General features: G+C 45.1%; 1 protein-coding gene across 5 annotated transcripts in view; it reads left to right on the top strand.

Annotated features, from left to right (window-relative positions):
• Positions 1-13,986, top strand: part of EML4 (EMAP like 4) — a 1,387,551-nt gene that overhangs the window by 826,738 nt on the left and 546,827 nt on the right. For all 5 annotated transcript variants that reach the window (XM_069608481.1, XM_069608484.1, XM_069608483.1 and 2 more), the window contains one exon: positions 4,938-5,033. In XM_069608481.1, the coding sequence (XP_069464582.1) occupies positions 4,938-5,033 (96 nt within the window). The remainder of the gene's footprint in view (positions 1-4,937; positions 5,034-13,986) is intronic.

The following is a 13,986-nucleotide window of genomic DNA, read 5'->3' as shown; positions in this document are numbered from 1 at the left end:
TGCAGCCAAACCTTTGGTACAGGACAGCTTGTGGTGTAAATCACCTTTAGAACACATTTTGTTTTACCAGTACCTTTGTTGCATATCTTCTCTTGAACATTTCACCAACACAAGTACTTTGCCTGCATCAGATACATCCTGGGGGGAAGCATTATGACTGTTCGGCGCAAGGAAGCACTCTTCATAGAGAATGGATTTCTGAAGCTAGTGCGTATTTCTTGTAACTTGGTTCCATCTTACTGCATCACTTTCCTTATTTTATCAATTTAAATCATTGAATGCATTTTAGAAACCTATGTTGAATACTGTTGTCAGAAATAAGTCAGACACAGATTTGCCATGTTTTTGGTTAAAGGCTTTTATTTGAAGAAAAGGGGTTGGGAAAAAAAGGCCTCTCTGACCTTGCTCCAAGAGGAATTTCCCTACATAAACCAAAAATCTAAGGATCAGTCTGTGTCAGGATTTTCAAAACAAAGCTGTCCTGTGTCAAAATGTATTATTCTGACCCTTTAACCTTGGAAGGCTCAGAAAAAGTGTTCATAAAGAATAAATGATTGAAACAAAAAGTTCTTCTCAGAAGAAGGTGTTTGGTTCCAGAGGGTAGTCGCCTTCCCTGTGGATTCTGCCTAGCTCCTTGGGGCTTTTTCCACACAATAGTTATTTGGGCGAAACTAGGCCAACTACCACACTTGTAGACAACAACTGTCCGGTTTTACAATTTCGGATGAGGTGGTGGTTTCTTTCTTAAGTGTCTTTTTCCAATTGCCTGGTATACTCTCCTGCCAGGACTTCTGTTTTCACCTTTTTGAATGGCCTAGTTTACTCTCCTGCTTGGACTTCTATTTTCACAAACTTGGAGTTTTTGCCTTATATGTAAGGTTGGATAACGTATCCCTGTGATAGGTTATCCTTTCACTGTTCTTCAAATGTTTGCACTTTGCACATCCACACATTAGAAGAGGGTTTAGTTGCAATTTAAATTTCCCCTTGTCAATATGTCCAAACTGTATTTCTGTAAATGGCTTTTCATGTATTTGCACTCAGCGTGCTCACTGATACTCGCGGGGTCCCCTCTGCTTCTGGGGAACTCACCAGTCTTTCTTGGTGTTGATTCACTCTCTCACTATCTGTAAATGAAGGACTCAGCCGGCTTTCTCCTTGCAGCCTCCTTCTACTCGTTCACCGGTTCCGTGCATCTTCTGCTGGACATGCCTGCTTTCCTTTGTGCTTCGGTAAGTGGTGCTCTGCTTTTCTCTGTCTGCGAACGCCCAGGAGTCTCATCAGCTTCTGATGTTCATGTGCAGATCTTCCCTCTGCAGCTTCTTTCTCCGTTGGTGAGCAATTTGGCTTTTCTATGCCGGCTCTTCGGTTCCCCGCTCTTCACAGCGAGGTTCAGCTTTCGCTCACCAGTCGCACAGCAGCTGTCAAGTCTCTTGGTTTGGGTTGCTTACATTTCCTGGGCACAGGTGTGTGCCGGGAAATGCAAGAATGCTTGTTGAGCTAGTAATCTCTCTTGCTCCAGTCTCTCTTCTTCTTAGCAGTATTTCGAGGATCCTGGGAACCGTAGTCCATGCGTGACAAATTATTGTATGGAATTTGAATAAAGTGAAGTTATGAAAGGTGATTCCATCAGGGTGGCAATGTTGGTTTCTAGATTTTATAATAGGTGTTTCCCTGTTCTTCATAGGAAAAGGAGCATGACATTATGCCATGAGAGTTTCAGACCTGGGGAGGTTATTTTCAAGGGATAAAAGGGGGATACTATGTCTCAACCAATGGAGCCATGACATCTCCCCGAAGGCTGTCTCCTCCCATGTGATCCTCCCTCATATAGCCACCCCCAGGATCAGGTAGCGGTTGCCGTCCCCTGGCCACATGGGAGGAGGTTACTGAAGGAGATTCATCACACTTTACATATGTTTATTATTGAGTGTTGTGCAATATTATCACCTGCTTGTACATTCCTGGCTAAATTGAATTATTGTGGACCCCACTCAAATGCTCCTGAGAATGTATTTATTTATAAGCTTATGAAGCGCTGACAGCCTGCAGGCATCGGGGCGCAAAAACATGAACACAAAGTTACAACGTAAAAAATACAGGACAGAGCACCTGACCTCGCTAACCTTCCTGTATTGGGGAGCTACACCTCACTTGAAAAGATGTGTTTTTAGGCTTTTCCTAAAAGCCATGTAACTGGATTCCAGTCAGATGGCTTGTGGGAGGCTGTTCCATTTTGTTGCCGCCAGTAGCATAAAAGCCCTTCCCAGAACAGTTGCTCGTTTATGGGCAGGTAATGTAATCATGCCTAGTGTTTCTCTCCTCAAGGCACGATTGGGTACGTATTGGATGATTTTCTCCTTAAGGTAAGCTGCAGCCTTATCATGCAGACACCTGTGGACCAGTGTTGGGGATTTGAAAAGGATCCTTTCCTCAACTTGCAACCAGTGAAGTGCCCTTCTATCACTGGTAATGTGTTCGCTTTTCCTCGTCCTTTTTATTATTCTGACCGCGTAGTTTTCCATCACCTTACATTTGGCTACGCAAACCTTGCTAGCACCAGCTTAAGCGCATTTCCATAATCTAAGTGGGACAGAATGGTGGCCCTTGCGATTGTGGCACAGTTCTCTTCATTCAGGAAGGGTTGTATAGCTCCAAGTAGGCTTAGGTGATATAGATTGCTCTTGTGAAGGTGCTGCACCTGAGCCTCAGCTACCATTGAGGCATCCCGTACAAGCCCAAGAGTTTTCATCTTCCCAGACACCTGAATTCGAGTGTTCCTGATATAAAAGGCCTCCTATTCTGGCCCCAGTTTGGCCCGAGCCTGGTGGGTGCCAAAAACCATCATCTCCGTTTTGCTGCTAAGGCACATCCAATTGTTCGCCATCCAATTCTCGATGACGTTGTAGAGGCTCGCAATTTTTGCTCTATTTTCAGTGTGATTACTCCAAAGCTCCACCACCAGCTAGGTATCGTCAGCATAATGGTAAAAGAAAATGCTCCGATACCATCGAGTACCTCACATAAACATCTCATGTATAGGTTAAAGAGGAGAGGTGATAAGCTATCCCCCTGCGGGACGCCATTCCTGATGAGTGCATAAATGGAAAATGTCTCTCGCCAGTGGATTTTGGCCTCTCCATCAGCAAGGAAGGATGCCATCCATGCACAAGCCCCTTTGGAGCAATGTGCCACTTTCTCTAGTGCCATTTGGAGTAACTGGTGGTCGACTAAGTCAAAAGCCGCACATAGATTCAGAAGTAGCAGAAGACCTGCCTTTGCCCTGTCCAACATACTAAGCATGTGAGTCTGTAGAATTAACATTGCTGTTTGTATGTGCAGCTCGGAAACTGGAGTGTTGGTCATGTAGTATGTGATTTACTTCCACATGCTTTTATAACTGTGCTGTGGCAACTTTGTCCAGCACTTTGTGCACACAGTTGCAATTGGTGATCAGTGTCATATTCTCTGTTTCTTTAGGATCTAACCCTTGTTTTTTTTAAATACAGGTGTGATGGTGACCGATTTAAGGCTCTTGGGAACAATTCCAACTCTAAAAGAGGCGTTGACTATTTTAGGTAATACTGGTGCAAATATCTCTATTGTCCAGTATTATTCTAGGTGGGATGATATTTTCGGCAGATGAGGAGGGCTTCATGTCTGCTAACACTTTAATCATCTCTTCATTTGTTATAGGAAGAACCTTAAAGCTGTCAGAGCACTCCCTTGGATGTTCCCATGTAGTTGTAGCAACCTGTGCTTTGGGAGCATTAAGTGATGCTATAATGGATTCCCTGTCCTTCTGGATTTTATTGCAGAAAGCCGTATGTACATTGTCACAGTCCTCCTGAGAAGGAGCAAAAGGGGGAGACGGAACTTTAAGTTTATCAAAAGATTTCAAGATTTCAAACAATTTGCTGGTGGAGTGAGACGCCGATGTAATCTGGTCGTTATAAAAAAAAAATCTTGGCCTTGCTAATCCCTTTCTTGTGCACTACCACAGCTCCTTATTGGATGGTGTGGGGTGTTTAAGCCACCCACTCTTCCTGCTTCCTTTCGGTTTTTTGAGTTTAGTGAGCTCTGAGTGGAATCTTTTCTAATGGTTTCTATTTTCTCTAATCACTTTGGGCTTTATAGGCACCATCTACTCCACGAGCGCCCGTGCAAAAAGAGTATTTCAGTAGAGAATAGTCTTGAGTGCGCTCCATTGCTACCCCGATTGGGTTATGCCTACTTGGGTTTTGCCTACTTTCTCAGAGTTCCCCTGTTCGCTATTACTAGGGTGGCCTCCTGAAATATGTCCACTAGCACAGATGCCAGAAATCAATCTTACACTTGTGAACTCTGAATCGAATTTTCTGTTTCCTCTGTGAGGGCTGTGTAAGGATCTGTTTTCTCTAGGCTAGATTTTAAAAATATTGTCTAACTGGATCAAAACCTACTTTAAAGCTCTCTCATGTCCAGCAGACAAACCTGCTTCTGTTCCTTCTGTGAGTGTGCGCAAGTTTTTCCTGCGCTTTTCTAGCTGTCCACAGACTGCTCGTAGGGAACTGTTAATTCAGATTGACTGTCATTCATAAGGTTTAGTGGATGTTAATATCAGTGGTCTTAGCATTTGAGCACCAAGCTACAATACTATAGAGCACCATGATGATTATGGTTGTGCTGTACGAATAGAGTATGTCCTTTTGCAGTTTGCAAAATCTGGAAATAAGTATTCCTCCTTTCAAAACGGTGCCTACAGGTAAGTAACCGTTTTGTTTGTGTTGGTCGTGTGTCTTAATTGGACTGATCAAGCCAAGATTAGTCTCTTAATAATCCCAGAGTGCAATAAGAAGTAATGTGAATAATTTTTAATTTCTCAACATTTTGTTTAAAGTAAACTTTCACTGGAATTGTGAATCTCTTTCTGAAACACTTTGTTTCCTATATTTAAGGACTCTGGTGTTCATTTGTCTGTGATTGACGACTCTAATGAACACATGCTGACTGTGTGGGACTGGCAGAAGAAATCCAAAATAGCAGAGATAAAGGTAAATGTTTCAGAATTGATCCTTCATTTTTAATTTTCCTAACGCAGCTTGTAACATTTTAAGGCATATAACATTTTCCTCATAGCTTCCGCATGCCGTATTTTTAATATTGTTTTATAATGTAAAACATGATTAGATAAACATTCCTTGTATTACTGTAGTAATAGTCCTTACTAATCCTCTTGATGAATGTGGCCAGAGCCTAGATAGGGATGTCCCTGGCAAATCTATTCTGTCCTGACAACATCACTGACTGAGCTGGACTCTGACAGCAGTAGGCTTCCATAATTTCGCCAGTCATCCCGCAAGCTCAATATTTTTCAGATGAAGCATGACCAGGTAAATCAGTTTGCAGGAAGGAACACATTATTGCAGCTCTAGAGTATGGCGTCCATGACTTTGTTCACCAGTTTTTAGACTAAATACAATACATTTGCAGAAGAAAGCTAGTAGACATGGAAATGTGTTTTTTATATGGGTGTTTGTGCATGGTTACATATAGTATAACAATAATTGACTAAATGTTGTGTCCTAGCACCAGATACCCATCTTTTAAAGTCCTTAGTCTGTGCTACGGCTATGTGTAATCTTGTCAGTTACTTCTATCACATATTCTAACCACATCAAAATAGTGTTTGGTCAGTTTTTCTGAAGTCCAACTAAGGGCTTAGTAAAACCATTCAACTGAGAGATGGTACAGCCTTATAGTGAGAGTGGAGACTTGCACTCTAAGTATGTGGTAGCGTAGGCAGAGCAGCCAGGCTTATTTTAGAAGGGAGAGAGGGCTGTAGAAAAGTACACTGAACTTGTAGTTCACCAAGGATTCAATAGAAACACTTACAACCAGAACTATTATACACAATAAAGGTTTAGTTTACATACAAGTAGGCCAAATTAAGTCTTGCGGTAAGTACTGGTCATAGAGTCATAAACACATTTATAAAAAGACACCACAATGCTTGAAGGTACACAGACCAAAGCATACAATCTCCTTTACAATACCTAACAGTAATTCTAGGGTCGTCAGACCTTATCATACACATTTAGTATAGGCCACACCTATTCATGGGGAGTAAAACCAATAGTTAATTTTAGTAATGCAAGGGTAGTAGACTATGTCAGTTATGCAGTGACACTCGGGAAAGAAATCACATAATCGACCAACCCTGTTACCAGGATACTTTTCTGAATAGTGCAACACAGGTTCAAGGAACAGTATATACCTCTAACTACTTTTATGATAACACACAGATATACTAGGTGAGTAAGACCTTTTGGTGTAATATTCAATTACAGTTGCCTTGTTAGCTCAGTGGAACATGGTCTAAGATAAGCAAGAACTCTTTACACTAATTTAGGATGCACCAGGCAGACCAAGGTCAGGTATACCTATAGAACACTTTTCAATAATGGCACACAGCTATTCTAGGCAGGTAAAACCTAATTATGTAATACACTATTACAGTTGCCTTTCATATCAGTGGAACACAGACTGAGGTAGCCTCTGCACTGGCTTTCTCTACAAACACTGAGACGAGGAATGGGGTGCTGAAAGAATGAAAATCTCTCACAACACCATTGGGAGACAGAAGAAAGACTGCCATACTAAGACTGGACTGTCCCGCTAATGAGGCCATGCAAGGTCAGGCCTCCTTTTCTAACTACTCACACCTGACTCCACTTGAGACTCCCAGGAAGTATAAAAGGCGGAGCAGGAGAGCACACTTTGAGCGAGCTGGGGATGCTGGAAGGTGTCGAGACGGCAGAGGAAGTTGCGCTGCAGAGCCCCTGGGAGTCTTGGAGGAGAAGGGAACAACCACATTGGATCTTTGAATGCAGGAGAGGCTGCAGTGAGGGGAGAGACGTGTACCTCTAGACGGCAAAACCAGAGGCAGCTGGGATCTCCCGGTGGTGCCACACCAGCGCTCCTCGCCTGGGCCCAGCAGGCAAGCCCAGGTCCCTGAGGGGCAGGCGATGAGGCCCTGTCCTCAGGACACATCCCCATTGAGACTCCTTCAGCTCCCAAAGACATGGACTGCCATTTTGGGGAGCTTTGAAGTAGAAGCAAAATACACTGCAATGCCTTCTGGGACTGGAAGTCCAAACTGTTTTTTGGGAAAACTGAAGGGTCTGCACCTAGCAGAGGGAGACCCTCAAAGCAAGGTGAGAAGGTCTGATCCCAGAAGAGGGAAACCTGGGGGTCCACGCCCGGCAGAGGGAGACCCTGAGAGCGAGAAGGTCCGAGCCCGGAAGAGGGGGACCTGAACTTTAAAAAAAAAAAACAATGAAAGACCAGCAGCAGAGTGGTCCGACGCTACGTGAGCGCTTATTCAAAAGACTGGCTGGTGCCCCTTTGTTTAAACTACAAATACCAAGAGGCCCTAGGAGAGGGCGGCGTAAGAGGTCAAAGTGGTCATTCAAAGTTTGAGCAAAAGCCTTTGTACAATCGAAAGTCTTTGACACGCTGAGGAAACAAAGTGAATTGTGTTACTGGGGACAATGGTGAACCCGATGCAGGGATGCCTACGAATTAGGGTCACCAGTTACAGCCCTGATAACATTGTGTTAATAGAACTGCGTGAAGCCTGGTTGGGGGATTTAAGGAAAGCCTGACTTGGGGCTGAGATCCGGACTTGGGTAAGTAATGAACCTAGGGGGTCTAGAGAGATTTTCTTAAAAACAGTGTCAAGTGTGAACCCGACAGAGGGATGCCGAAAGAAAGCTAGGGGAAGGGAACCCTGCTTTCTGATGAGATGATAAGATCGTGAACTATTTAGAATGGGGTTGTGCTAAAATTCAGCTTCGGATATTGTTCTACAGTGGTCAACTCTGCTCTTCGTCCCAAAAGCCTTGCTTTTTATGCAAGTTCCCATTCATTCACAACCCTAGACTGCCAATCACACAGAAGGGTGGATGTCCAGGGCAGGCAGCCAGCCAATAGGAACTGGTTTCACTCGGGCACACCTAGAGACAAAGAATAGGGACGTTCCGGGACCCTCCCTCTCTTCCTGCCTTTCCAGACACACTGGAGACCGGGCGGGCTTCAGGGGTGAAGCCTTCCAAAGGCAAAGCACACAAAGGACTCAAACCTGATTCAAACAGAGTAAAAGCCCAGAAGAATCTAACAAGAAATGGCAGAAAAAGAAGACTGGGGCCATTTTGAGGAATACTTACTGAAGAACCCATTTTATTAATTGATTTAAATTTCTTTAAAAGCACCTTTTGCGCATAGGCCTCAAAGCGCTACAAAGAACGTAACTTAGAAATAATACAGACATTCATAAGAACAACAGAAAAACAAAGCAGAAATGTGCACAATAAAAATAAACCAATGAAGACCCATCAGTTCAATGTTTCAGACGGCAGATCAGGCTCAGACTACAAGTCCGATGTTGGAGTAAACCATTGGCAAGTATTTACACTGTCTCAGATAGCGGGCAGGGTACCGACTCCAACCCCCACCAATATGCAGTACCTGTTCCCCTGGGCACACCAGTCATCCAGTTCTGTCCTGCGCAAGAACTTCAAGTTTGAACAATTAACAACCCTAGATCCTGATCTTACGCGAAGCCATGCAAGCACTTTATTTCGAAGGGCATCTCTTGGTTCTCTCTGAGCTGGTTTCATGACATTCGTGATGATGACATTTCTTTGGTCCAGAACCAGAGCTTTGATGAATTCATCTTTGGGCATTGACATATTAGATTATCCTGAGCGCAAACTCCTTAGGTTGGCCGGTTTGGGATTCATGGATTCAAGGACCATCCGCACAAACTTTCCCTGGAGCAACAGAGAACTCAGGAGGGACAGGGCAATAATTTGGTAGTTGCTTATTAGGTTTCTTATTACCTGAGTAGGAAAGGTAGGGTGGTGCTTCTTTCATGGGTAACGTGATCTTGGGGGTGGGGCCAACACAAGGAATCCCTGAGGTGTACACATGGATATGAACTTCCTTTAGAGGCAAATCTGTTTGTGAGGAACAATTCACTTTGTTGGTGTACAGATAACTCGCAGGTAAAACCTGGACTGTTTGAAGACTTTTTTCAAAGGTGAGGTAATGATAGTTCCCAGCAGAAATGTCTAGAGATACCAGCCAAGCATCAAAATCCAGGGCAATGGCGCAGCTATTCCACTCGTTAATGAGTGACCTTCCAATCCCTCCAGGGCTCGGGGCAAGTGTTGCTCTCGGTTCCTACCAGAGAAGCTAGCACGGAATCATGGTTAGGTTTTACAGCCCCACCCAACTGAGGGAGATTGCCCGAGAGGTGGAGATTGACAAATCCCCACTACTATCAGGATTAAAAGGAGGAACATAGCTGGATTTAACAGTCCCCTCCACCAGGAGAGAACTTGCAAGAGACGTGGAAATCAGAATTCCACACTGTTTACTGGCACATGGGCTGTAAAGGATTTTTTATCTTGGCCCTTAATTACTGAGCTCGTGAGATTTTGACCCATATGTTAAATGTGGGTTACAAAGCGCTTGACAGGTGAACCCCTGGGGTCTGAGGGTATCTCAGCATGCTTGGCACGAATATGCTGCCTCCTACATGCACTTAGAGCAAGGACTTCTGACAGTCGATCCCCCATGTGAAAGGGCGAGATAGCCAGGGAAGCGGGCACAGAATTAATCAAAGTAAGTGATATTACCAATGCGGGGCATTGCTTGGAAAGAAAAAGCGACTGCTAAGGCAGCAAACAAGAAACGGAGCAAAGAAAACTCTCCACGCAGGACCAGCGCCAAACGAGATCATACCTGCTGCTCTGTGTCCTCCGTGCTCGAACCAAGTCAGTGCCGAAGTGAAGAGATCCATGCACCCATTTCTACGAAAAGGGGCGGCAAGGCAATGTAGCAGGGCGATGTAGCAACAGCTGCTGCTCCAAAATCACTGTTCCGAGGACACAGCACTGTTTCTGCGAGCAGCGCGGGACACAATGCAGGCAGGCCGGTTTAGAGAAAAGCACCCTGCAGAATAGCAGGAAGCCAGAGAGAGACGTCAAGCCGCACTGCAGCGAGCAGCCTCTTCCGACATGGAGCATCCAGTGTTTCTTTGGTGTCCTTGGGTCTGTAGGGAACAACAGAATATATATACCTATAATACCATACCTGACAACACAACGAATATTATAAGGACAGTGTACAGATGGTCAGGAGACTCCTGCCTTTAGAGACAGTGGGGCCAGCATTACAGTGGCTGAAGAACGTTATTTCAAACCTTAGGATGTACCTTAGGCACCAAAGGACCCACTAAACGTGCTGGAGGCCCTATCCAAATAGTTCCTATTTTGCCAGCCCTCATCCAGTGCAACAATATGACTGCGAGAATCCCTGTGAGTGTACAAACTGAGGTACTTGGGAGAGTCCTATTGGGTAATGACTTGAAAGCTCTTGGAGTAGTGTCTAGTACCCACAGGCCTCCCAGCAAAACGAAACAGGAGCTGTTAAGATTGGCCAGAGAGGCAATCTTAAGAGACTCTCAGTTTGAGATCAAACCAGAATAGAGACCGACCTTCCACTTCTAAAAAAAAGAAAAGCTGAAAGGAGAAATCCATAGTCTCTGGCTCTGGAAAGGAAAGGGGTCTCAAACCCAAACCTGTTTTAAAAACCAGGACTTCCCAGTGAGGACAGTCCTAGGTCTCCCCTGTAACGCCCTGCTAGCTGAGGCTGAGTGGGAATGTAAACCAACTCCTGAAAACCCAGTGACTGGTGAACCAGAGCTGGAGTATAGCCTTCCCTACATGGGAGATCTGGATCCTAGAGACCATCCTGAGCTGCATACTTTACTTGCAGAAGGTGGACCCTCTAGGGCATACCTCAGCAGAGGACAAAGTGTGTCCCTCTCTGGAAGGTCTGTGACAACAGACCACTTCCCAGCTGGAGCCAGGAAAGCATAGACTCTACTGGCAGGATGGACCCCTCTAGAGTGAACCTACAGAGTCTACCCCAGGGTACTTCAGGCGACTGGTAGTACCTCGAGAGGTTAGACCGAAGTTCCTACAACTAGCAAATGAGATACCTCTGGCTGGTCACTTGAGCTCCAAGAAGATCAAAGAGAGGCTTTCTCTGTACTTGTACTGGGCCAAGATGTGTGCCTATGTTGACAAACATTGTAGGAGCTGCCACACCTGCCACACCTCTGGAAAAAGTGGTTCCAAGAATGTGGCACCTTTAGTGCCCCTCTCAATTGTGGGAGTCCCTTTTGAGAGGGTGGGAATCAACATTGTTGGTCTCCTAGACCATCCAACCACCTCAAGCAACAATTTTCTATTGGCTACCAGTTACCCTGAGGCCATACTGATGAGAACTGTTACTGCCCAATCAGTAGCAGAGGCTCTCCTTGATATTTTTCCAGGGTGGGGTTTCCTAAGGAGGTTATATCTGACAGGTTCAAATTGTATGTGCCACTACATTCAGACCATGTGGAAAAACTGTGGAGTGACCTACAAGTTCCCAACAGCCTACCATCCCCAAATCAATGAGTTGGTAGAGAGGTTTAACAGAACAATGAAGTGCATGATAGGTGCCTTGGAAGAACCCCTTAGAAGAAAGTGGTACCTTCTACTGCCATGCCTTGTATTTGCCTACATAGAGGTACCTCAAGCAGGAGTGGGTTTCACCCCATTTGAGCTCCTCTCTGGTCATCCAGTCAGAGGCCCCTTGGACCTGAATGAGGAAGGGTTGGAGAGTACTCCTTCCCTACAGCCAATCTGTGTCACTGACTATGTACTACGCCTCAGCAGGAGGATGACCCTAATAATGACTGAAGCAACTGAAAACCTGAATGCTGGTCAGGCTCTGGTCATGCATTGGCATGGCAGAATGCCAACATGGTGAGTTTACTCCAGAGTATTGGTTGTTTCCTACAAGACAAATGGCCTGGACCCTTCAAGGATGGAGGGAAACTTGGAGAGGTACATTATTTAGTGGACTTGAGCAACCCCAAGGAGGCCCCTGGGGTCTACCGCACTAATCGTTTGAAGGCTAATGTCCCCAGACCAGAGCTAGGAACTTTGATTTTAGCCTCTGCTCAAGAGGAGGAGGGGGAAGAGACTGAGTCTTTCCCTGATCTCCTCAGGGGACAACCTGCAGATGAAACCATTGAAGGAGTTAAACTCTCATCAGATCTGACACTGCAGCAACAGGAGTGCAGATGTCTGATAAGTCAGTTTTCCTTCCCGTTTTCACTGACACCAGGCTTTACCCCTTGGGGCCAGCACGATATCCTCACTGGCGACAGTCTCCCTGTCAAAAGCAGGGCCTACAGCATGCCCGATCATGTCAAAGCACATATAAAGGAGGAGGTCAACAAGATGCTTGATGATGGGGTTATTGAGCCATCTACAAGTCCATGGGCTAGTCCAGTTGTGCTAGTACCAAAGGCAGGAATGTGTGGACTATACAGCTCTGAATGCAGTCACCAAGACTGATGCCCATCCTTTACCAAGGACAGATGAACATTTGGATAAACGTGGATCTGCCAAGTTCCTCAGTACATTTGACTTGACCTCAGGCTATTTGCAAATATGACTGACAGACTAAGCCAAGGAGAACTGCATTTAACACCCCAGGGGGCTAATACCAGTTTAGAGTTATGCCTTTTGGACTAAAGAATACACCTGCTACATTCCAAAGGATGGTGAACCAGGTTCTGAATGGGTTAGAAGACTTCTGCATGGCATACTTGGATGCCATTGCAGTGTTCAGCCCTACTTGGGAAGACCACTTTCATCACTTTGGATATGTTTTGCAGGCTCTTGAACAGGCCCATCTGAAGGTAAAGGCAAGCAAATGTCTAATTGGTCAGAGCAAAGTGGTCTACCTTGGACATGAGGGAGGAGGTGGTGAGATTAGGCCCTTGACTAGGAAAGTACAGGCTGTACAAGACTGGTTCACCCCCACCCAGGTGAGAGCCTTTATAGGACTCACTGGGTACTACAGAATCTTTTTTTGACATAGCTTCTCCCCTAAATGTCATCTCCTCGCCAAAATTCCCCAAGAAGGTCAAATGGAATGAGGATAGTGCCAAGGCATTTGATGGTCTGAAACAAGCCCTCTGCAAAGCTCCAGTCTTGAGTGCTCCTGATTATAGCCAATCCTTCATTGTACAGGCAGATGCTTCCAGTACAGGGAAAGGTGCAGTCCTGAGTCAACTGGACGAGCAAGGCAGAGAACACCCTATTTGCTTCAACTGCAGAAAGCTGAAGGACTGAGAGACAAGTTGGGCAACCATAGAACACGAGTGTTTTGCCATTGTGTGGTACAATTTAGGCCATACTTGTATGGTTCTAGTTTCCTAATTCAAACAGACCACCAACCCTTGAGATCGTTAATGCAAATGAAGGTGGGAAATCCTAAATTGTTAAGGTGGTCTATCAGCCTCCAAGGGTTTCGTTTGACCATAGAGCATAGGTCAGGATGCAATCACCAAAATGCTGATGGTCGTTCCAGAAAGTTTGACCGACTGGAATAGGCGATTTATCCAGAAGTGGATTATATCCTCCTGTCCATTATTCTGGGGTCAGTGGGGGACGCAAGTGTTAGGAAGAATTTAAATGTATGTGCTAATTCCCTTTAACCTTGTAGGCCCCCACCTCTTTTGCTGGAAATAGTGCTTGTGATGATTTACTCCTGAGTGAGTGGGACCTTTTCCTCACCCCGTCATGTATTTTTCCTGACTAGGATTTGTGTGTTTTAATGTTTTATGGAGCCTGAAAAACTCCATAGGCTTCTGCTTTTTGCATAGTGACACACAGCACCTTAGGCGCAGTGCCACTAAGAAGTCCCTTGGACTTCTCTGAACATTTAATTACATTTTCTTGGATGAACTACCGTTCCCAAGAATAGTAAGGTGACCCCTGTCTTGCTTCCCTTTCCCTTTGTGGGACCAGCACACACCACCCTATGTGGAGTGCTGTGGGGTTACTTAGTAATTCCCTATCCCACTTCTCATGT

Source organism: Ambystoma mexicanum, chromosome 4q, assembly GCF_040938575.1.
Source record: "Ambystoma mexicanum isolate Mex_15411 chromosome 4q, UKY_AmexF1_1, whole genome shotgun sequence".
NCBI lineage: Eukaryota > Metazoa > Chordata > Amphibia > Caudata > Ambystomatidae > Ambystoma > Ambystoma mexicanum.
This window is presented reverse-complemented; position numbering and strand designations above follow the sequence as displayed.